This window comes from Fusarium mangiferae (genome assembly GCF_900044065.1).
Source record: "Fusarium mangiferae strain MRC7560 genome assembly, contig: FMAN_scaffold008, whole genome shotgun sequence".
NCBI classification, from domain to species: Eukaryota; Fungi; Ascomycota; class Sordariomycetes; order Hypocreales; family Nectriaceae; genus Fusarium; species Fusarium mangiferae.
In genome coordinates, this window is record NW_024573928.1 from 1892182 (window position 1) to 1916235 (window position 24054).

Genomic DNA, 24054 nt, shown 5'->3' on the forward strand with positions numbered 1-24054 from the left:
ACACTGCTGAAAAAGTATTATGAGCACAGTGCCACTCGTTGGTGCTTAGCTGCTTGCTAATATGCCTTGGACCTACGTGCTGGACTGGAACTTCTACCCAAGGAACATTGGTGAGGCTACCACCCACTGTATCTAGCTATCAAGCTATCGGCCTTCTAAGATCTGTAAACGGCCGTGTGAATCTGTTCTCTTGAGGAAAACTACCAGAGATTCCGTAGTGCCCTTGCTCCTTTCCAGAGAGCCTTGATCCAGGCCAGCCAGCCCATAAACAAAGCGATGTGGCAAACATGCAATCAGGCAGAGACACATGGCACTTTAAGAGTCAAGTTCAACCTCAGTCCCGTGTAACATGGCCTCGTCCGCTTACTAGCCAAGCTGGTAGAAATACTCCCGAGATTTACGATTATATCCGTAGCTCTCAGGCGAATCCTGGGAATCACATATCACAAATAGCAAGAGAATGGCGCATGACGATATCCTTGCGACAAGCTTTGTTAATCACAGACTTATGATTGGTTTTGAGCGCGTCTTTGCGTCTTATGGATCCGCAGCGTGATCGTTGGCCCCCTTCTTTGAATGCTAGACGCAAAGAAACGCGCAAAATACGATAAATGTGAGGTAACTTCTGTGTAAGAAAGATTGAAATCTTTATTTAAAAGTCTGACTTGTTCCTGTTCAATTGATTCATTCATTCCCTCTTTCGTTTGCATAAGTCTGTATGCGTAAAACATGCCACTCCACATCAATTCACTCAAGGACATTTCGAACGATCACGCTTCTCGGCTGAGAGATATAACAAAACCGAATGCCTCTGGATAAACTGCGATTGGAGTTGGAAGGCTTTCAGAAAGAGCAAGTAATGAACCACCGGTATCTACCAAGACGAAATGAACAACCACCAAGATCGATACACAGTCACCAGTCCACTCCGATAATGCATGCCGATGCCGACCATCTCACCGCGAACCAATACGACCATGTCAAAGAATCATAGAGTCATGTAAAACGCCAATACGAGTGAGTCATGCAGGCAAATATGTTTCTTGGGCAGACCTTGCTGCGCCCGCTGCCTAAACGCCCAACGAAACCGCATATCTACCATTTGGAGTATGCTACAACGCAGTAGATGGACAACTAGCTGCTAACTCCTTTCAAGATTTGTAGAGGAATCGCTACCAATGAAGGTAATGGTGAATGCTTTTAAGTTCATCACAGATTCCTTGAGTCGGTGATCTGGAAGTCTCCAGCCCGTTGGGCCGTGGTCAATCTAGGACAACCAGATTTTCGTGACCAGCAGAGTGTGGTCAGTAAGAAGTACATGATTCAGTCGCTCGTAGCCCCCAGAAGAATTCTGGGGTAGATTGCATCGTAGCACGGTGTACCACTCGGGGGGATGCCAGCGGGGGAGCTACCGCTGGACCAACGGGAGATAATCGATTGAAATACTTGGCCAGGAGAGCACGTCCAGAAATGGAAGGTGAGAAGAGCCAGGATAAAAAAGCAACCTCCTTGCATTGGCCTCATTCTCGCCCTGTTTTCCAAGCCATCAAGTTGGCGAACGCAGTATCTTGTCGACGGACAAAGCGGTCTCGCCCTATTCCCGAGTTCGTAAAGGAGAGCACTTCCAAGGCCTCCCCCGGAAGAATACAAGTTCTATGAACTATTATGCCGCTTAATTCTTTCCAGCATAGAGATACCCTTCTTGATTCGCACGGCGACAGCTCCGAGACTCCGCCAGCTTCAACAGGCTGTGAACCAGAAAGTTGCGCGAGACAATGCTGTATGGCTCCCGGTCATTGAATTCAGGCAAATGCCACACCATGGGAAAGATTTCCTCTCGATAGTATTGGCCCAGTGTCTTCACTCCTTATCCACCTAACTAGTTGTTCTACAGTAGTCTAGATGGTTGGCAAGTCAAGGGTGCCGGATCCATCCCGATCATTCACTCCTTTCACACCCTGTGCACTATAATCCATAACACCAACATTAAGGCAGATTACAATGAATACCGTGATTCCCGTCTCCATGTCTTTGAGGTGGATCATTTCTCCTCGCGGGTGCTGTCACATCGAACAATCTGATACTTTACACCACCCATTAGCCCGTGTTGGTTAATATAACTTCAAAGATCTCATAGATAGGCGAAAGGGCTGGCAGAGATCGTACGCCAGGGTTTCTTGATGAAGGGGGGAAAGACTTGATGCATTTGTAGAAACATGTCTCTCATACTGTTCAGGGGTACTTGAACAAGAAGACAGGATCTGAACATTATTGACTGTATCTTGTCGCATCAACAAAATTACTTTATTATATTTGTAATACTAGATACGAGGAAAGTTTTTTCTATTTCCAGTGGTCCTTGCCAACGGTACTCAAATGGTACAAGCTCAGGGCCACATCATTATTCACGATGAGGCAGAAGCTGATATTATGAAACTCTAGTGCTATTTATGCAGACTCACATCGATGCATAAATAATCGTGCCCAGGAACAAAACAATGCTACCCTGGAACGGACCTGCGATGATATTTAACAATAGCTACAGGTCATTACAAACACATTGGGGTTCTGGATAAATTATTAAAATACGCTTATTGCATAGAAAGATTCAAAGAAGTCAAAATAAAGAGTTGTGATCACGCTGCGATGGACAGACAAAACACAGCAAATGCTCAAAAACGCGGGATTCAAGAAGCATCAGTCATGGGAAAGAATCGAAATTAGAATTAGGATTATTAAAAACATGCAGACCAAACCACCAAAGAATTGTACATGAATGCATCCGTCGCTGCACCAACTCCAATCACCAACTCATTACCCGAGAACGCACTGTCCAGCCACACAAAGACACAATCCAAGACGACACCTGGGCAGAGTTCGACAATCCGCAGCAGCAGTGCACTCCGGCGTAGGTCCATTACCAACAAGTCCACAGACACCGTTGACACAAGCACAAACCCCCGGAAGAACGCAAATATCAAGGTTAGCGAGACAATCTGCAGCACCAGTGCAATCGGTGTTGTCAACACAAACACCATTTTGACATGTAGCTCCAGCGCTGCAACCTGCGTTGGAGGTACATTCGTCAACATCGGGAGAAGTAGTACAGACTGCATCGACGCAGACACAAAGACCAAGAGCGCAAAGAGGATTGACTGAGAGGAGGCAATCGTTGGCGTCAACACAAGCGTCTGTGCCTCCGCCTCCTGCTGCTGTACATACGCCGTTGGTGCATACATCTCCTGCGGTGGTGCAGTCAGCGTTGCCGGTGCATGCATCGCCAGTATTACCTCCTCCGCCGCCCCCTCCGGCCTGTACACAGACAGCGTTGAGACAAACGCAGATGTTGAGAAGCCCATCGAGGCAAAGGCCAGCGTTTGCCGTACAATCATCTGCCGTAGTACATGAAGTTGGATTGTTGCCTGGATCAGGTCCGCAGACGCCGCTGTCAAGACAAATAGACCCGGCGGTAGTACAGTCACCGTTATCTGTACAGGTATCACCATCGCCGCCACCGTTTCCAGCTTGTACACAGACAGCATTTAGACAAACGCAGAGGTTCAACAGACCATCTAAACAGAGAGCGGCGTTGGCAGTGCAGTCGTCGGCTGTAGTACACGAAGTTGGCGTGTTTCCTGGATCAGGTCCACAGACACCACTGTCGAGGCATATAGCTCCGGCAGCAGTACAATCAGAGTCGACAGTGCAAGGGTCGCCATTGTTACCACCACCGCCTGGCGACGGTACACAAACTGCATTGACACAGAGGCAAATATTGAGAAGCCCGTCTAAGCAGAGGCCAGCATTGGCGGTACAGTCATCGGCTGTGTTGCACGAAGTTGTAGCGGTCTCTGTCGGTACTGGAGCAGTCGTTTCAGTCGGATTGACGACGGGGTTGACGATACATAGACCTTCGAGGCAAACGCAAATGTTGAGCAACCCGTCCAGACAGAGTGCCGCATTAGCTGTGCAGTCACCGTTGGTGGAACATGGAGTTCTTGTGTTTTCAGGCGGCAGATCAGTTGTTTCAGTCGGATCACCCCCAGGGTTTGCTACGACGCAGACAGCGTTCAAGCAGACACATAGGTTCAGTAGGCCATCCAAGCAGAGATCAGCATCAGCAACACAGTCGTCGGCGGTACTACAGGCCACTGGAGCTGTAGTAGGTCCTCCGCCGGCGCCAGTTTCTGTAGTTGTCTGGTCATTACCTCCTCCAGGATTAACGCAGACGGCGTTGAGACAGACACATAGATTCAGCAGGCCGTCTAAGCAGAGATCGGCGTCAGCGACACAGTCATCGGCGGTAGTACAAGCTACCGGCGCTGTAGTAGGTCCTCCACCAGCACCAGTCTCTGTAGTCGTCTGGTCATTACCTCCTCCAGGATTAACGCAGACAGCATTGAGACAGACGCAAAGGTTGATCAATCCATCGAGGCATAGATCCGCATCGACAGCGCAATCATCAGCTGTAGAGCAAGCTACTGCTGTTGAAGTAGCTCCTGGTCCAGTGTTCGTTGCGGTAGGGTTCGCAGCGGTTGTTTCCTGATCGTCTGGGTCAGCAACGCAGACTCCGTTGAGGCAGACACAAAGGTTGAGCCCCCCAATGATACAGAGGTCCACATTGACAGTGCAGTCATCGGCCGTGGAGCAAGCAACCGCAGTCGTCTCCGTTGGAGCTGGCTGGGTCGCTGTGCCAGTAGCATCTGCAGTGGTAGTGGCTAACGCTGGATCGAGAATGCAGACAGCATCTACGCAAACGCAGAGATTGAGTAGACCATCCACACAAAGGCCAAGATCGGCCAAGCAGTCAGCGTCTGTCGTACAAGCAACGGCTGATGATGTTGCGGCTGCTTCTGCGTCGGTGGTTGTGGCATCCTGGACGGTCGTCGTCTGTCCGTTGTTGACATCAGTGGTTGAAGCCAAAGCAGGGTCGAGAATGCAAATGCCATCAACGCAAATGCATAGGTTGAGTAGGCCATCTGAACAAAAGACAGCATTAGCCAGACAATCGTCACCTGCCGAACACGACACTGCCGATGTGGCAGCCGGGTCTCCCGTTGTAGTAGCAGTCTCTCCAGCACCATCGGTAATTGTCGAACCAGCACTATCAGTTGGCTCTCCGTTGCCTGCAGTTGAAGTTCCAAGGTCAGAGCCGGTGACTCCCGAACCTTCAGGACCTCCAGGCTGCTGCGTGCAGACTCCGTCGACGCAGGTGCAGATGTTGAGGCCGTTGAAAACACAGAGAGCGACATTGAGAAGACAATCGTCGTCTGTGGAGCACGGTGTAGTTTCCGTTGGCGCAGCAGTTGCGGCTTGAGTAGTGGAGGCTGTCTCTGTCTGTCCATCCACATTGGTACCAGTAGAACCAGCGGAGTCAGTAGCACCAGAAGAATCAGTGGCACCAGTTTCAGAAGCTGAGATACCACTTCCGTCAGTAGTAGGTGCTCCAGGGTTGACAATGTCCGTCGTATCGGTACCAGCACCGCCGGCCGCGGAGCTACCGCCGTCGGTAGGAGACTCCCCGCTGGTGTCAGTGGGCAAAGCAGTTCCGCTGAGCGTAATCTCAGAGCCTCCCCCACCTTCTGCGCCACCTGTTAGTCTCGTGCTGGCACCCGAAAGGTCTGTTGAATCAGATCCAGGCCCGACGATGGGTCCTGCATCAGACGTAGCAGCGTCGGTCTCAGTAGGAGAATCTCCACCACCGCCACCTGATGCAGTTGAGCCACCGTTACCATCCGGACCACCTCGAATGCTAGTGGTTGAAGCTGAGAGTCCATCGGTGCCAGTCGTGCCAGGACCAGGATTGACGATAGGCGCATCGTCGCTGGCATCAGCACTGGATGCTGTCGAACCTGGAAGATTCCCAGCTCCCGAGCGCGTAGCAGTGCCTGGTGGTGGTGAGGTTACAGTGGCACCACCATCTCCACCACCGTTGCCAGTAGAAGAGCCGTCGCCGCCAAGGTCCGGACCAGGGCGGCCACCGTTTCCTTCCGGGTTGCCGCTGTCTGGTCCGTTTCCAGAACCACCACCTGGAGAACCACCGTTACCGCCTGGCGATCCTCCATTAGATCCACCACCTGTGCCTCCATTGCCACTTCCACCGTTGCCAGATCCTCCATTGCCTCCATTGGAACCACCGTTACCGGAACCACCACCGGAGGAACCACCATCACCGCCGGGTCTACCACCATTGCCCTGAGGATTACCGTTTGCACCAGGTGAACCGGCGGCAATACAGTCTCCATTCTGGCATACCTGTCCGGGAGGGCAGACAACACCAACACAGCTAGCCAATGCCGGGTTCGATACACAGGTATCACCCAAGCAGATCTCATCACTGGCACACGTCTCACCACCGCAGTCGGTGGGATCTCCAAGAGGGACGCACGCTTCCTGGATACAGGCATAGTTGGCAGGGCAGATAGAGCCGCCGCAGCTGATGGGCCCATCTACTCGGACGCAACGATCGTCGATACAGGCATAGCCTGGTGGACAAACAGCGTTTTGACGATGGAAGAGGCGGTTGGGGTTGGTGGAGGGTCCGCAAGATAAGGGGTCCGATACCGAGAGGCACTCTCCGCTAACGCAGATGAAGTTTGATGCACACTCTGGCTCGCATGCAGAAGATGGGAATCCGTTGCCATTCTCTCCAGGACCAGGACGACCAGCGCCAAAGTTATCGGGGCCACCCTGGTTGTTCCCAGAACCAGAGTTGGAACCTGGACGTGAGCCCGGGAAGCCGCCCGGGTAACCGCCTTGGCCACCTTGGCCACCTTGAGTCTGGCCACCTCCGCCTGAAGTGTCACCAGGAGAGCTGCCAGAGCCGTTGTTGCTTGACGTAGAGTCTCCTCCTTGCTGATTCCCGCCCTGTCCCGAAGTGGCGCCATCGGGAGAACCTTCTCGACCGCCTCCATTGTTGTTCTGGTCTGAAGATCCCCCTGGCCCGAAAGTGAATCCCCCTAGACGCGTAGAAGGACTACAAGTTGTCTTGGGGATGCTCTCCCGGTGAACCAGGTTGCTAATACACTGCCCAGAGACACAGACTTGTCCCTTGCCACATGGTTCTGTGCTACTGCCGCACTGAGAAGTATCGGTCGAGATACTGATCGATATGCATTCACCACTCATACACCGTGAGCCAGGTTCGCAGGGTGTGTCACAGTTCTGGTTTGCATCTTCGTCATCAAGGGACTGACATTGCCCAGAGACGCAAACTTGCCCAGCAGTGCAGGCCTTGGAATCTTCTCCGCAATTATTTATATCGGTCGAAAGGAATATTTGTCGGCAGTAGCCATCTTCGCAAGACGTACCGAGAGAACACGAAGTTCTCTCATCGCAGGCCTGAACGTTGGTGCCGAGGATAAAAGGAATGCAAGTATCGTAGAGACACCAGCTTCCCGCACCGCACTTGGTATTGGAAGGGCCACAGGATGCAGGATCTGAGCCGATGTCGAGCTTTTGACATTGTTGATTGATGCAGAGAGAAGACGAATTACAGGATTCTCCTCCACAGTGAAGAGGATCGACTGCAATCTCGATGGAGACACACTCGCCATTGTTGCACAGTTGACCAGGCTTGCAATCGGTAGGACAATCGTATGTACCGAGATCAAGCGGGAGACACTGGCCGGCAACACAGATCTCCGAGGGCTCACAAGAGCTACCGAACTTGCCGCAGTTTCGGGGATCAAGACCAATAGTGGTGTTGGTGCAACTTCCCCAGGTGCAGATGTCAGGGATGGGGCATCCGGCACGTGGGACGACGTTTGGGTATGTTTGATGGGGATATGCAGAAGCTGAACCCGTCAGGGTGATAGCCACTAGGGCTCGCCAGATCAGAGAGTGAGTCATGGCTATTAGGGAATGGTTTATTGATTTTTGGTTGATGATGTTGAGCTACAGAGTCGATGAAGCTTCGTCCTATATATCTCGGTAGTTGTTGACCAGACGCACCTCAACATACCTATCCTTACAATAAACAAGCAGCGGAGTCCTCGCAACAAGCAACATTGTGAAATACCGGTCCTCGATACATCCTGAATCAATGTTTGATTAGACTGGCTTGTGTGATGCCTTCGTTGGTATGTGGTCTAAGGAGGGCTCTTGGAGTCGTGGCAGCTTAGACGATTCCAGATCGACCAAGGCGCAGTGCTACATGCCTTGTAACAATGAGATCCTAAACAAAACACCGCTAATGGGTTTGGATCCAGGCCTGGGCTGTTTGTGATCGATTGAAAGCCTTGCTGGCGCGAAATCATCGAGATAAGGGGGCGGATGCTCACGCCGAGTCGATGTGAGTCTTGGATTCCGGTAGATTCTTTCTCCTCACAGTTTATTATCATCAGTAATCAACATTCAAGGATTCGTTAAACTTGAATTCGACGACGAGAGATGACAGACACAAAATCAGGGAGTCATTGGACTGAAAGTACGGTCTCGGGGCCAAGACTAAGAGTTCTCCCCTTTCTAATAGAACCAACAGCATGAATCAAAGCTGCATTCCGTAGTGGCTGAAGTGTTCTGCTGTCAACGTTTGGGGCTGAGTCAACTGGCATCATATCATGCAACGGATATCACCGTCTAGCAGCCACCTACGTATTAGACTTTTGAACGTCTCTTTTCGTTTTCTCTCCAGCTCCAATCGCCACATTGGGATGTATATGTGCAATATCTGTGACTGGGAGCACTTGACAGGGGTCTCGGCTTTAAAATCCCTGATATTCAGGGAGGCGCCCAGGTATTATTGGTAATGGGCAATGACATCAAGGGGAGCTTCTTGGCAAGTTACTGGACCCAGGCTGTGCCCAAGAAGCAATCCTGAAAAGTATATTTAGCATCTGCCGTGAAATTCTAAGCACTGATTTCAGCTGGCAGGGTTGAACAGTGTCGATATGTCCAAACAGACATGATAGGTCTTACTGGTGCCGTCTAAGATAAACCAATACAGGCCTTGTATTCCGCTCTTAGTATATTTAAGCGAATGAGTGTGTTGATCTTGAATCAACATTCACTCTTTGTGAGGTGTCCGCCTAATCCAGGGACTGACATTAAGCCACCAAAGACTGGCTACAGCAACACAGTCGCACATCCTCTGAAATACTGTTTATGTTGGAATCCCTCCCTGATACAAAGCAGGCCAACCTTGTAACAAATAATCAGCATCTGGTGGTGATTGGATTTGTAGTAAGACGGGTTGCAACCACTATAGTTTGTCAGGCCGCTAACCTTCGGCGGTAGGGCGGGCAGCGTACTCTTGCCCATTACATTCGGCCTTTGAGGTAACCGAGACATTCAGACTTTAGGCTTGACGGACGCTACAGTTTAAATTACGGCAGCGCCACGTTGTAAAGCCCGGATCTCGGCAGATCGGTGAAACATGGAGACATCAACTATAACCTGAAAATCCCCAATCACACGGAAAGCTCCGCCAGGTTATAAGCGACCGGCTGGCTGTACACGATTGGGTTTCTGTGATATGTTTTTGGCACAACCTACCATCACATTCCTTGGACCCCACGTCGCAGAGCAGTGACGGTGGCATCTCAGCCCTGTATCACTTCTAAATTACTACTTGCATCTGCCCTAGGCCGCCTGACCCTTATTGGATGCCTTTCTTCGTATTCAAAGGGCTGGACCTTTTGCGTAGTTACTGTGGCTATACCATGTAAATAGATGCTGTCGTGTGACAATAAATTGACCACTTAACTGGGGCTTGCGCGGATGCAGGGTCGTCAAGAGACGACTTCTGAATGTCTCTGTTGGCGATGGGACTGAGACAATCTTCACAACAACGGTACTGTCAGCATGCTAAGGTTGCAGGGATTGCATGACATCCCATACAGGACGACGAGGTAGTTCGGTTGTGCTGCAGAAGGCTTTGTTCAATCAAGCACCTCTTTTTGACCGGAGCTCATACCAAGACTTCAGGACCTCTATAATACCTTGCAAATGGTTACCTCTGACATCAATACTATGTATTTTTGAGGCCATTCATCCATGCTGCCTATCGCGCCCAAGGGATGGCTTTACGTAGTGAGCTCCGTGGTGGACAAGTCACATTTTGAAGAGGCTCAAGGTGTGTAACACGGAGACTATTGAAATGAAAAACGGAGCAAAAGCCCCTCGTTGGTGTAACCCGAAGGAAATAACATGATCCATACTCCTCCTTCATAACCAATGATATCTCGTTTGTGGATCACCTTTCAGCTGCGTAGTCCTGAATCTGTGTCCTCCCTTGCATGACACATTCAGCCTCATGCAGCCTTTTCTCGATCGGGCGACTCCAGGGGATCAGATCATATTTTTTGAGTGAAACTCGTCACCGCCTCCATTGCACAGACGCGAAAGTCGATGCGTGGTCTGAGACATGATCGATCAGGATCGGGAGTCAAAACGTTGAACTGTCAGATCATACCATCTCGGCAGATCTCACGATTGAGTTGAAACTAGGGTTAGCAGTATTCCCCCAGCAATTCCGAGTCAAGTGTCTTGCAAAACAGGCATACAGGACATCTCTATGATAAGGGAAGAGCAAGCCCACGGCATTGAAGCCGAGATCACTCTTGGCAATCACCCAAATGGGCTGAAAGAAGCCAGGTGGGCAGAAACAGAGTCAGTATTATAGAGGAAACAATAACAAAAAACAAAAACAAAGTGATCGTGCGTCATCCGGAATTCGAATCCGAGCCTCAACTTTTCTCAATGGAAGAGTTGAATCCTAACCCCTAGACCAATGACGCTTGATAATTTGATGAGTCAGCGAGATACCAAACCGTTCTATAATGACCAGAATCTGTCAAGCCCTATTCATCATTTGGTGAACGGTATTATACACTTGTACATATGCCATCGACGAGAGTAAAGTCCAGATTTGTTCTATATACGTAATTAAAGGATATATATCCCTTCTATGCCTTTGAACCCGAGTTCATGTTATACTTGTAATGCCATCCCTCACTCTTCATGTCCATCCTGATCTTGTAAGTCTCTTCCGCAACCCTCAAAACATCCAAGTCCAAGTCCACAATCTCCATCTTCTCCTCGCCGACCTCGATTCTTCCCAGTGCTCCCAAAATCGGCATATTAACACAACTCAGTCCTCCAGCATTGCAAAACACAATCGCAGCCGTATTCTCAAACGCTCGCGCTGTGAGAGTACAATTCAAGAAGATGCGTTCAGAATCGGGGTTGAGACCGGCTCCCTCTTCGCCATTGTCATCCATAAACCAGTATGATGGTATGAGTATGATATCAGCGCCGTCGTTGACGAGCGCTTTGAAAGCTTCGGGGAATGCTAGATCCCAGCATATCACCATGCCAGCGCGTACGGGTCTTCCATCGGCGTGTTTGAGCGGCGTGTCGAATGCAGTATGAGGCGTATGTGTCGAAGAAGTTAAATGCGGACGCTCGGGATGCCAGAGGTTTTTCTTCTGATACGAGCCACAAATCTCGCCCGTTCCTGCGGCAAGGAAGTACGCCATGTTGCGGAGCTCCTCATCTCTAGAATCAAGAACCGAATGAACTTCGCAGATTGTGCCGGGAACGATATTGATGTTGAGCTCTTTAGCTAGAGCCTGATATTTTGAGAGATATCCTGTTGATGCCTTGCTGGCCGATATGAATTCGGGATGCTCAGGGACCCATGATGTTAAGTGGAATTCAGGGAGAATCGCGATATCGCATCCCTTTGAGGCGGCTGAGCGGAGGTAACTTTCCGCTTTTGCAAAGTTTTCTTCGACCACGATGGCCTGATAACGTGTAAGTCAATGACATCAGTTACATCAGTGCAGTTACATTAATGACGTCCAGAAACAAACCTTTGGCTCAAATTGAATTACAGCAACTTTATAGATAGGCGCCATTTTAAATGCAACGTTCTGTTGGTTACCGAGAAAAATGACTGTCAAAAACGAACAGAAATGTCTTGCATATCTAGGGAAATGTACAAATGCAATGCGGAGCAGGTATAAAATATCGGCCGTCGGCGTGATGCGCAGCAATTCTCCACTGCTAGCATCGGTTATCCATTTCTCTAAATGGCAAAGGCTTTGTCAATGATTATTCGTGACAGGCCAATCATTATCACGGATCGAGTTCCTTGCTTGGCCGTTCGCCACTTGCGTCAACTCTGTGAGTTCCTTGTGTATTGATTACCCGATATGGGTTTGGTCGCTGATTGACAGGTGTCACCTCGTGTTCACGTTTATGTCGCGCAATGCGAATGATTGCCCAAATGTGCTTTTGTTATATCCGCAGCGAATTACACTTCGCCAATGACAGGGATTTCCAAAGCTAAGGAAACCCGCTGAGGTTACCCCTCAGTATCTCACTTGGTACACCAGGTGGCGCAGGTCCAGAAGGTCCATCGAATGGACAGAACAAGACGCTGCCCTCAGCCGTATTCTGCTGTCCTAAAAGCGGCCCTTTTGCGATTCTCTCATCCATAAGATCCTGGACCTTGTCAACAGCAGATGCATCAATCCCGGTCTTCCGTAATTCATGCGCCATTTGTATGGCTGCCGATGCAGTAACAAGGTTCTCACGTCCAATCGTGATCATGAGATCCATAAGCGCTGTCATCTTCATCTCGCTGGTGCGATTCTGTGCCGACACATAATCTTCTAGAAACACATATGTCGCCATGTATGCTGCAAATGTAACGAGGGGTTTGCCGAACATGGCTGTCACGTCAGGCTGTGACGCGATGATGTTAAATATCGCGTCAGCAGAGGGCACGAGTCGCGCCTGTGTGTTGGACAGTACATCAGCCGAGATGTTGTGCTTCTTGGCTTGGACTGCACCGACGCGATGGATGCATATCGACGCGGTGTGAAGTTGGAGGTTTATATTGGTGGCTTCTTGGGTATGTGACCCACGAAGCGTTTCCGGGAGCGTGATAAACGCCGTTGAGAGACTTGTGTCGAGATCGCGATGTCGTTTCCAGAACTGGCTGTTATGTATATCTGTTAGGTCGGAGGCTTGATGATCTTGGTAAGTATGGTCGAGACACTCATGGAAGAGATGAGTCGTCATGATGCGATATCCGAATGATGAGCAGAGAGAGTTGTCACCGCCCAGAACTTGAAGCAGTGACGCTGAAGGCTCCTCCATGCCAAGTTGAAATGATTCATCTGAGGCTGGCAATAACGTGCTGATCTGCAAGGCATCAGTCACGTACTTTCTCAGCTCCTATAGATCATACCTTGTTGACGTCCATCAGACTTGGCCAACCCGTAGTACCGCTCGTATGCTTATCAGTGCAAAATACAGCCCATAGTGTTCTTCGCCTCTCTTCAAGTTCACACCAGTCCTTGGGTTCCGGTAGCGTTGCATTTCGTCTCCAGTCATTCTTACCATCGAGCTGATGGAGGCCTAGAATCTGCGACAGACGCACAGACTTTGATGTACTCATCGATGATCTGGAGAACCACATATTTTGCACCTCGAAATGGGACATGAGGACGCAACATTGTGTGTGAGCCAGAGTCACGAAATATTCTCCCTCGCCCTGATGTTGTGAGTTGGCGTCCGTTATGCACATTTATGATTGACTGACCTTTTGCTCATCAGCTTCAAGATAGTACCTCGCTCTTCGATAGAAGGGATCAGCGAGATGTTTGTGAGGCGGTGAAACGAGTGCAGCTCGGGCCATGATTATATACTGAAGACACATGGGTGGTTGCATATGCGGTGGAAGGTATAGGGACGCGAGATATCGCGAAGGGTGAATGTACTGCGCATCGCAATGGACCTTTGTAAAAAATACATTCGTCCTGCAAACTGTCAGATCCTTACTTTTTCCCTTGGTAATATGCGCTCACAACTCCTCAATAATTTCCTGTGGAGGAAGCTGTTCATATCTCCCCGTCTCAGTAACCTGATTCTCCGACGGTTGAAACGGCCTGAACGATTGATATCCCTCCTCCTGCGTCGCCTTGAGCCGATACTCGAGATCGACTATTCCCATCAGCATCGCTCAAAGTTTTTGCTACTTACTTACCCAGTCGCGACTCGAGTTCTTTGACCCGTGGTCGTGTCGCTGTTATCACAGGCTTCTTTCGCGAAGAGGGATATTGGCATTTTGTGCCGGTGGCGGAACAGCGGCTGCATCCTGGGCTCGAACGATCGCACTTCAGTTTGCGGTACCGGCACTGATAGCACGAAAATGGCATGAGCGTGTTCTCTGGAGGTTTGGATGAGGACGAGGCCATTTTTTGGAGTTTGTGGAATTTTGGCAAAGTTATTTTTGGAGTTGAAGGTTACGTGCTGCTTTAGTTTAGTGATCATCCTCCGCCTCTGCTGTAGGGGCTGTGATATAGTGGGTCTCGTCGTTCGTGATTTGCTGTGCATCAGTGATGGCTGTATCGCGATAAGAGGATTTCTACTAACCTATACAACACCTCATCAAAAAGTCAGGGAAAAATTAACCAAACGAGCCAGCGACAGAAATAACGGAATAAAAGATAATTCAAAGATCGTCTCTCAAAGTGGGAAAGTGAATAAAATCATAAGTGTGCCCAAAATTAGTCTTTCTTGTTGAAAGATTCACGTTTCCTAAAGTTAAGGTTCCGAACAGAATCCACGTCGACATGAATGTGTCTACCAATTAATGTGGTTGTATATTACGGTGAAAAGTTTGACTGTTTGGAGCACAAAACCATGAAATTCGCAATGCAAAGCTTCCTCCTCACCAGGTATAAATACAATGCATTTCCCCACCAAGGATCTCTCTCGAATTTCTATCAACATTTCTTTTTAACAGTTCTTCAACATGCATGTTGCACCAAAGCTGGAGATGCTTCCAAGTGAAGTAATAATCATGATCATGCAGTCGATTTCATCTCCGATAGACCTCCAATCCGCCATCAACGCATCGCCCGTCATGTTCCAGCATTACCTTGCCCACCGTTCGACCATAATGGCACCTACCATCCACGGACTGAAAGCCTCGTATTCACCCATGGGGTCCGCAAATCATATGGCCCTGGTTACAAAAACACTCCCATATCGGTTGCTGGGAAAGCCTGTGGTTCGACAAGAGGCCCGTGATTTGTGGCGTTTTGCTCTGCTTCCTTCTGATCTTCCGTGCTACACGCACTGGGGGAATCACCTACCCTTGATCTGCGAGCTCTACCGCCAGAGGGAAGAGGCAGATCATTTAATCACAGAATATTCAAAGGAAGCATGGAAAAGATTGCTATTGTGGATAGCAGAGGTCGGGCCTCTAAGGCCTCCAGCTTCCAAGTACCCCGATCTTGACAGACCATTAGTCCTTTCCGAACAAGAGACTTACGCATTTGAGCGTGGCTTTTTTTTTGTATGAATCTTGGCGGCTTGTCTCGTATGTTGATGACTGCGATGAGATCATTGATATCAGTGCACTCACAGAGTATTCTGTGCGCCCCTGGTACTATTTTGGTACTGGAATTCGAGGATTTCTTGATAGTAGCTATTTCAACTCGATGTTAGCGTTTGTCTTTGATAAGTTCAGAACGCTGGTACACCGAGTCTCACACCAGCTCCAGAAAGATCCCTCCAAGTCACCGACATTGCTAAGCCCTGAGGAGAATCCAACATCGATGTTCTTACGCAGGACTGAAGACCAAGAAGTTCGATACATTGTGTCTCTTTGCTCGCGTGGCTACGCCGTGCTGCAGAACTTGCAACAGATGAAGGAGGAAGAGCTGCAGAACTATGTGCTCTCAAGCTACTTCCAGCTAGCAAAACTGGAAGCAAGGTTTCTCGCATCTCCCGAAGGTGCACTGAAACGCTATGTTTTCGAGGGGATAAGTTTCCGACTGAGACATCATTTTGGAGCTATAGGAGGACTGAGTAATCCCTTGAGCCACGGCTACTACTTTTGGGACGACAGTCGGGTGTATCCGGCTAGTGACCGAGGTGTCACTGCATAATGGAGGAATAGCATCAAGTCTAAATGGTGGGGCCACAAGAACTGAGATTTGGATAATAAACCCTAGCGCTATGTATTTTTTGTCTGTGTCTAAAATCATACTATCTCGACTGATGAGATTTCAGGTCGGGGGGGCAGGCAGGCGGTGTTCACATGGAAAAATGTGATCAGTCTGCCATTGCTAGGGTTGTCTAGTGAACGTCAACCCCTATCATACCACCCTTGTAGTTTACTTTCAGCTGAACTTTACATCCACGCTATCCTATTTCAGAAATAAAGTTTTATATCTGGTCACAGCTACATTCATATCGAAGACTTTTCCAATTCATAAATACTTAGTAGGATCAATTTGTCCTTCGTCATTTGCCGATCTTATGCTATAGATTGCTATAGAGACACTATGGTTGTAGCCCAGGAGTCACTGACCATGTAGTTCCCGTGAAAATGAGTCGCCCATCATCTTGAAGTCGCTTTGGATCAGGGTACACACAGTAACTAATCTGTGACCTATCAAGCAAGAAATAAACACGGAATATGATGTAGACTTCTGAAAAGTCCGAACTGTAGTGAATACGTTCCATCTGTGCACCGTTAGTTCCTGTTTACGAAATGCATAGCGAGAAGGCTTACCAGTCGGTATTGGTTTCCACTCATATAGAATGGTGTTCTGCACGGTCCAGTCGTTGTCTTCACCTCGATGTAGTATCTGGGCCGTCTTGTAGACCAATCGCCTGTAAGAATCTCGGCGTCTGCCAAAATGCGTGTCAGGTCTCCTTGAGTATCCGGGTACACAAGGTCTGCTGTCTCGCGATTAGGCCAGTGAGTCAGATCGGCGCACTCCGGATGAATGTTTGCATATGTTCTTATAGTACTTTGCCAGTTCCCGGGGCCTCAGCCCGGTAGGTCAAGCTTCGATAACAGCTCAAATACCTGTAAATGAAAATTTAGTCTCATGATCTGTGTCACTTTGATCATGCTACTTACGAAGAGTTCTCCAGCGGCTCCGATCTTCTTATCGCGTTCTAGTTGGCTTGTCGATCGGAACCTACTCAACACATCCAACCCATCATAGCTCAGGTACGAATTCAGTTCCCCAAAGTCAGGTAAGGCATCTCGCAGACCATTCAGGTCAAATGCTCCACCCGATGGAAAGTTGGCAGATCGAGCTGCCGCGATGACTCTTTCGAGGATCGTTCGATATCGCTGGTCCTCGGTCGCGTGGGAAGCTGGATATGAAGGAATTAGGCGGCGGATACTCAACTGCTCTGGGCTGGAAGGTCTGCCATGAGGTGAGTGATGACGGAGGGGCCTTGTAATACCTCCATCGCCTCGACGAACTTCATGGGATGTGCTACTTTGGATCTCGACTATCTCTTCTTCAGTTTCCGAAGACCCATCTTCGATTTCAGAATCTGGCACCGCCGATGGTAAAATTGACGGATCGTTCACTGATGAATGAGTTGGGGTGAAAACCAGGTCAGAAATCTCATAACCAGGATCTGGGGTCGAATCAGATGCATGAATATCGTGGCCCTGTTCATCGCCCATTTCGTCTTGATTCAAATGTTCGTCTGGATCTTCAAACTGCAACTGTATCATGCCCTGATCTTGAAGAATCTCGTCCAAAACGGCACGGTCGCTGGCGAAAATCGAAGTGAGGGCGTTGATGGTATCGACCTCCACATTGCCATCAATATTAGTATGCGGATTACGCATGAGCCAAGCTGCAAACTTCCTAGGGAGGACTGATCCAAAACAGATTTCCTGCGCTCTTCGATCCCGTGGGACGTAGATGGTAAGATTTCCAGCTGGCTCATCAATATGCTCACTGGCTGTCGAGAGTGTCGCTTCATAGTTTCTGCCATTCTGACTCAGTCTCAGAACAGAGAAGATCCCTTCAACCTCCAAGACCTTCATAGCACGCAGCTGGTTGTAAAGATCCCGTTCACCATGTTGGAAGCGCGGACTCCTGAATGTGGCCGCGACTCTGAAATTTATTGCTCATTAGTAGTGGTTAGGATTGATAGTGACTACACGTACCGGCATATTTGATAGGCTTTGAGAGACAAGTCTCTTTTGGGTGAAGAGATCGGCAGCCTTGAATCCCCTGAAATTCCTGTTCTTTCAACGACACACGTAGATGGGTATCGCTGTTGAATCTTCAGCCAGGTAAATAATGGTCTTAGTCGATGTACATCCTCTAAGTCAAAGTCCAGAAGAGCAATCTTGCCAGAGAACTTAGAACGTAGGTTATCCCGATCTGCTATTGCAAATTCCACATCCATGGACCGCAATGAGGTAGTCCCATCAGGATAGACGACAGGAAATATCTTTGCTATTTTGATAGGCTCTGGATCCCAATTGCCAATTTCGCTTTGAAGGAAGTCGTTGAAAGAGAATAGAGCAACCTTGATGTCTTCTATGCTACTTTCAGGAGACTGTCGCAGCTCATCGTAGACCATCTGCATTGTGAGCGATTTGACGCCAAGCTTTCCCACGAAAAGTGCTTTGAGGTCCTCGTAAGTCTCATCAAGCGTGACTTTACCGCGGATTGGCGCTGTGCTAGACCACAAACAGTCAGAGGTCTTGTACCATTTTGGTCCATCTTGCTGCTTCAAAAATATGGGTGGAGATTCTTCAAATGAAGCTCTAGAGTCCGGTCAGTGTTGTCGATTTGACACTGTAAGAATACACGGCAGCGAACCTTACTCTAGGCGTGATTTGAGCCTCTTATGCAAATATTCGTAGAGGCTCAAAATGTGGCCCTCGTCCTCCTCATCTGCACAGCTGTTCCAATGGCACTTGAGTTCCGACACAATACGCTCAGCCGATATGTTGCGTACGCCCAATGTACCAACAAATAGCTTTCCAATGTTGCCGAGGTCTTCATTACTCAAACCTCTTCTCTTGTATTCCGACTTTAGGGAATAGACAGAGACCAGATCAGATGGCCCATCCCAGACACAAATTCCAGGCTCTGACCACATTGACTGGTCCTCATCATCGTATGATACGAGGATGGAGTCGCCACCAAAGCATTCAAAGGCCTCTCTAACGAAGTATCAGTAAAATGACGCTATGGATACCAGTTGAGCTTTACTTAATTGTTGTCCGAGTTACACTCGGTACCAAAGAGACACAAAGCTTGGCGTAGATGGCTATGTATAGCTCCAAAACCCTTTGTGATTGAAGAGTAGACAACGGGATTGTGCAAGACCTCCGGATGCAGTAGAGTATTTCGAGAAGGAATTCCAAGTCGTTAGACTTTCCAACACTAAAGTATTTAGTCAAGAAATTCCACTTTGAGCCAATTTGTTCATCATTGCGATCATCTTCAAGACTAAGGAAAAGAAACTGCTCTGGTTGCTCCATGTACCGGCGAGCACAATCCTTAAGCTCCGGTAGAGGAAGCCAGGTATTTTCGAGGTTCGTGGAAAATGTAACTTTGCAAAGCTCCTTTGCAGGGACTTTTTTTATCTGAGACACAACAGTTTGGTGTTTCAATACTTCTTTTCCTTCTAGCAGCCAAAGATGTTCGAAAAGACCGAGGAACCTGGCTGGGCGATGCGTGAGGACGTACTGAAAAGGCTGTGATAACTCATTTTGGTTGGTTGACAAGATTTTAAGCCTCTCGTGTATGCCGATAAAGTCGCAGAGCCATCGTTTGTAAGAGCACAAGGAAAAATCCTGATCCTTTGATTCGATAGAGAGATACCCGAGGCGTAGAAAGTAGACAGGAAAGTTTGGCGGCACAGGGGCATTCCTCAAAAGGCTGGCGGGACTGAAAGGGTACTCATCTCCAGGCAGATAAATAATCTGGCTGTGAGTTGGATGCAACTCGTATTCTTCGGTGAAAAGCCGTATACTCTTGTAGCTTTCACGTTTGTGCTTAGAACGTGAGTGTGTTAGAAACAAGTAGCGGAGACAGTCAAAAGTGAAACGAAACGTCATGGTTGGCCGATCAATGAAAGAAGAGAATATTGTGGATCGAACTCTTTCATGTGTAGCCTCTGTTACCCCGAGATGCTGAAAAAGCTCCCTCCGGTCTGGGTTGTTAGTGGCAGATTTACTGATCACTTTGAGGCCTAAGCCGTTAGGGATTTCCGTATCCCCTGTCATTGGAAAATAGAACGGGCCTGACGTAGAAGCTTTCCAGTGACCGTTCCTCAGCGGTAGAACTTCAAGTGACTCAAGCAATGCGGTTCCATTCCAGCCGTTGTCAAATATCTTGGAACACATCCGAGCTACTGAGGAATGCCACTCATCAGCAGTTGTATTAGCGCGCATTTTGGAATTATGCTGGTTTAGATCTCTTTTCAGTAGATTGACAAATAGAGGCGCTGATGCTACCCTTAGTCCGTAAGGTTTCAAATGCTTAGTCACCTTGGACGGGTACTTGGCCGAGACGAATGGGTCCTTGACGGGATCATCGAGTAAGAGTATGCCTCCATCGTCGGTCATGCCATCCGAGGCTATCACGACTTCGCTAATCAGACGCAAGTCACTCTTATTCCTCGATCTTAGAATAGGAGTATCCTGAACCAGAGATAGAATCTTGGCATTTAGTCCGGACCAGAACGAGTCATGCCCACTATCCTGCACCGGGAGAAATAGTGGCCATCTATAGCAAAGAATAGGATGTTGGTTAAATTCCAACACTGCCTTCAGAAATGTCTTGGCAATACAATCACGAATATCCAAGTTTCTCCTTGTCGTAGTCACAATATCCTGCCGGTTGGCGTTCGTATCAAAGTCCGACTGGATGTGAAACTAGCTATTGGTCAGCCGGCTGCTTAAATATCGAGGGATGTATACTGTTTACCTTGCAGTCCGAAGTCCTGAGGGGCAGAAAGGCAAAGAGTTCTTGTCTTCTTGTAGAAATGCAAGGCTGGTAATCACTTTTCAGTGGAAAGGCCAAGACAACTTCCGCGGAGGTGAGACTTCTCCGTGCCTCTTCAGTAGCAGCAGCATCGCGACTCTCACTCTGCGCTAGACCCGTAGCTAACTGCTTCGTAATGTGATATATCTGACTTGTCGTAGTTGCTTTGTCCCCTGAAAATACCGTTGTTTCTAAAGAGACACGATAGTCGTCGATCCTCTTCTTCGTAAACTGCTTCGAACGCCGAAGATTTCCTTGTCCATCATAAAAGGCGACACTAATCCTGCCTATTTTTCGTAGGAAAAGGAGACAAGTCTCTTGGAGTTCGTCAAACTGCATGGAAATAACCGTTTTAAGATGCTTTATCTCATCCTTATTACCTTTGTCATGCAAATAAAGTGTCGTGCGAGTGAGGGGACTAGGAATTGTTTCCGTCGGCGTCACCCAGATGGGTCTCACCATACCGAGGCCCGGGTCGTTCCTGTTATGTCGGAACTCAAACGAGTAGTTTCCGGACTGGATATGCACGCGGGATGCAGCGATAAAGACAGATTTGAAACCAATTCCTTTGGCACCCACGTATCCATGTTTCGCAGTCTTGGTGCTTTCTCCGACGGAGCATATCGCCTTGAGATCCAAACTAGTGAACCCGTCCTCGTTGCATTCGACAACAATACGTTTCGGGTGAACCTGGAAGGAGATAAACGGGGGGTCCTTCTTCTTATCAGCCTTTCTAAAGCTGTTGTCTTCGGCATTTTGGAGAAGCTCGAACACGAATCTAGCACCGCTACCGTAGATGTTTCTTGCTAAACTAAACACTTTATGAGCTTGAAGGAATGGTGTATAGTCTTGGAGACACTTACACTTTGATGGAATGCGATGCGGCGTTCTCCATCTTGAGCCAGTTTTCATCAATCCTTCGACGATAGTCGGCGTTGAAACGACCGATATCGTTCATCATGTCATGGTCCAGATATCCATAATATTCCGTCACCTCCTTGACAATTCTCTCTGCCTCTTCTGGAGTCGCCATGATAGGCAATGTAAGTATGTGTTGTGTTGTGCTCGCAAATTCGGATGCTAGAATAAAGGAGAGACTGCAGCGCGTGAAAGACCTCGAGCCAGAAGAGATGCGGGGGTAGAGCTGCCTGTTGTGGTAGCAAGAGGTAGCCATTCTACAAATGCATGTTGGTCACAGTATCCTGGTCTATTTTAAGTTATCACCTCGGAGCTGGTCTCCTCTGCGACCGCAACTGAAACTCAGCGCGTATTAGTACAGCCACAGTGGACTAGCCCATTCTGTCAATAGACGGGGAGAATATATATGCTTGCTTAGTGAAATGCCAGGGCGATTGCTTTACTCTGTACTTCAATGAATTGTCCCTGTCAATGGTGTGAAATGGTGCGCCAGCCGAGTTTCGGCCTAGTACACTGCAAAAGCTGCGTCCAATGACGGGGTTGCGAGACAACAAGTTGAGAATACTGCTTCTGCGAATCCAAATCTATCCCCGACTGCCAATATAGTTTGAGTCGCACCTCGAATATCGACATTGGAGCCTTTATCGAGATAAGAGAACTGAGACAAGATAACGTGGATTAATAATGCTCGCGGTCTGTCCCCGCTTAAATTAGCACGTAATCAGCATATTTAGCACGCAAATCGCTAACTAATCAATGACGATTGCGGGGACCCCAAGAATCTCCATCACCCGTTTCTTTTTTCTCCTATCATCATTCATTTGAGGATATAAAACATTCCCAAGCTTTACAATGACGACTCAAGTCGATCCCGAGGCTCTTGCGAGGAGCACTGAGCAAACCCCGCTTCTAGTGGACCAGCCATCGCCGGAGATAAATGAAACCGATAATGAGCCGGAAGCCGAGCCGACTCCGGAGAAAAGACCGAGGAGCTGGTATGCCTGGAGGATATTCTGGACTGTGCTTGCGATAGTGGTATTGGCGGTTTTTATAAAGGGCTGGATTGATTCAGATGAGACTGAGGTCAGATACCAGTGCCTCACGAGAAATGCCTACTAACTTGTTCAGTTTGACCTCAAGAAAGCCCTTAAACGGGCCCTTGGCGGAGGACTCAGCGGTGCGGCGGCCATGGTGCTGCAAGTCTTACTATTGATGGTAGGCCACTCTCTCGAAAGTATGGATTCAGTTCGACTGACGTCGTGTAAAGCCTTTGCGAACCATTATGAACTATCAGTATCGCCATGGCACGTCTTTCACTGTTGCCACGCGGACTCTCTACACTGAAGGCGGAATTCGCAGATACTACCAAGGAATTGCACCTGCGTTGTTCCAAGGTTTGTGCTACTATCCAAAACTTTAAAACATTCTTCTCTAACTGCTCTAGGCCCAATCGCGAGATTCGGAGATACAGCTGCCAACGCTGGCATTCTTGCCTTGCTCCAGTCAAACCCGTACCTCAAGAATCTTCCTTCGCCTGTCAAAACCATTTTTGCCTCATTATGGTAAGTCGGATTCGGCCTTCTTTGTAGGAAGAAGCTTATTGGTTGCTAGTGCCGCTGCGTTCCGCATGATCCTCACGCCCATCGATACTTTGAAGACAACTCTCCAAGCTCAAGGTGCTCGTGGAACAGCCCTTCTGAGACGGCGCATCAAGTCAAATGGAATTGGTAGCTTGTGGTGGGGAGCTTTTGCTACCGCTGCTGCTACCTTCGTTGGCCATTATCCTTGGTTCGCTACCGTAAGTCCAGACTCTAAGTCGATAGATGCGAAACTGATTTGTTTTAGTACAACTACTTGTCCGAGGTCATCACCGAACCCCCCAGACATCCTCTATTCTGGTGGTTGCTCCGCCTTGCATTCATCGGCTTCTGCGCTTCCATCGTCTCCGATTCTATCTCCAACTCATTGAGAGTTGTCAAAACCTACCGACAAGTTAACGACACCAAGGTTTCATATGGTAAGGTCACCTAACATCAGAAGAATCCAAAGTCCGTAACTAACATGATCATTTTTCAGCCGAGGCTGCACGTGCTGTGGTGATCCAAGATGGGGTTATTGGCCTCCTTGGACGTGGACTCAAGACGCGCATTTTGGCCAACGGCCTACAGGGCATTCTGTTCTCTATTCTCTGGAAATTGTTCCTTGATCTGTAAGTAAATCCTCCATCCCGTTTTTGACTAATTATTCACAACCTCACAGATGGGAGAAGAAGACCTAAGCGTGGCGGGCCCGACCAATATCAACCAAGGTTTTGGCCCTTCGGCCAAGCAAATATATTCATGACGGA

At 48.6% G+C, this 24054-nt stretch overlaps 6 protein-coding genes and 1 non-coding gene across 7 annotated transcripts; 2 read left to right on the forward strand and 5 right to left on the reverse strand.

The window, feature by feature from the left end:
* Positions 1 to 2814: 2814 nt before the first annotated feature.
* Positions 2815 to 7851, reverse strand: FMAN_11580 (uncharacterized protein; the record flags this gene model as incomplete). Its single annotated transcript, XM_041834413.1, has 1 exon — positions 2815 to 7851. One exon carries the CDS (start codon positions 7849 to 7851, stop codon positions 2815 to 2817), a length of 5037 nt encoding a protein of 1678 aa, XP_041684679.1.
* Positions 7852 to 10660: 2809 nt separating this feature from the next.
* On the reverse strand, positions 10661 to 10739 carry tRNA. Its single transcript is given in 2 exon segments — positions 10661 to 10695; positions 10703 to 10739. It is a non-coding gene; the product is annotated as a tRNA-Gly (tRNA).
* Positions 10740 to 10907: 168 nt separating this feature from the next.
* Positions 10908 to 11861, reverse strand: FMAN_11581 (uncharacterized protein; the record flags this gene model as incomplete). Its single annotated transcript, XM_041834414.1, has 2 exons — positions 10908 to 11747; positions 11817 to 11861. The coding sequence occupies 2 exons, from the start codon at positions 11859 to 11861 to the stop codon at positions 10908 to 10910; spliced, it is 885 nt and encodes a 294-aa protein (XP_041684680.1).
* Positions 11862 to 12291: 430 nt separating this feature from the next.
* FMAN_11582 (uncharacterized protein) lies at positions 12292 to 14171 on the reverse strand (the record flags this gene model as incomplete). Its single annotated transcript, XM_041834415.1, has 5 exons — positions 12292 to 13155; positions 13202 to 13507; positions 13556 to 13772; positions 13821 to 13956; positions 14000 to 14171. 5 exons carry the CDS (start codon positions 14169 to 14171, stop codon positions 12292 to 12294), a joined length of 1695 nt encoding a protein of 564 aa, XP_041684681.1.
* A 599-nt stretch (positions 14172 to 14770) lies between these two features.
* Positions 14771 to 15911, forward strand: FMAN_11583 (uncharacterized protein; the record flags this gene model as incomplete). The annotated part of the gene is made up of 2 exons (XM_041834416.1): positions 14771 to 15316; positions 15363 to 15911. 2 exons carry the CDS (start codon positions 14771 to 14773, stop codon positions 15909 to 15911), a joined length of 1095 nt encoding a protein of 364 aa, XP_041684682.1.
* A 397-nt stretch (positions 15912 to 16308) lies between these two features.
* Positions 16309 to 21822, reverse strand: FMAN_11584 (uncharacterized protein; the record flags this gene model as incomplete). The annotated part of the gene is made up of 8 exons (XM_041834417.1): positions 16309 to 16491; positions 16541 to 16714; positions 16895 to 17897; positions 17951 to 18559; positions 18620 to 18961; positions 19011 to 20680; positions 20733 to 21600; positions 21653 to 21822. The coding sequence occupies 8 exons, from the start codon at positions 21820 to 21822 to the stop codon at positions 16309 to 16311; spliced, it is 5019 nt and encodes a 1672-aa protein (XP_041684683.1).
* Positions 21823 to 22559: 737 nt separating this feature from the next.
* On the forward strand, positions 22560 to 23985 carry FMAN_11585 (uncharacterized protein; the record flags this gene model as incomplete). Its single annotated transcript, XM_041834418.1, has 8 exons — positions 22560 to 22790; positions 22836 to 22922; positions 22975 to 23101; positions 23152 to 23269; positions 23319 to 23505; positions 23553 to 23724; positions 23784 to 23916; positions 23967 to 23985. 8 exons carry the CDS (start codon positions 22560 to 22562, stop codon positions 23983 to 23985), a joined length of 1074 nt encoding a protein of 357 aa, XP_041684684.1.
* Positions 23986 to 24054: the final 69 nt, after the last annotated feature.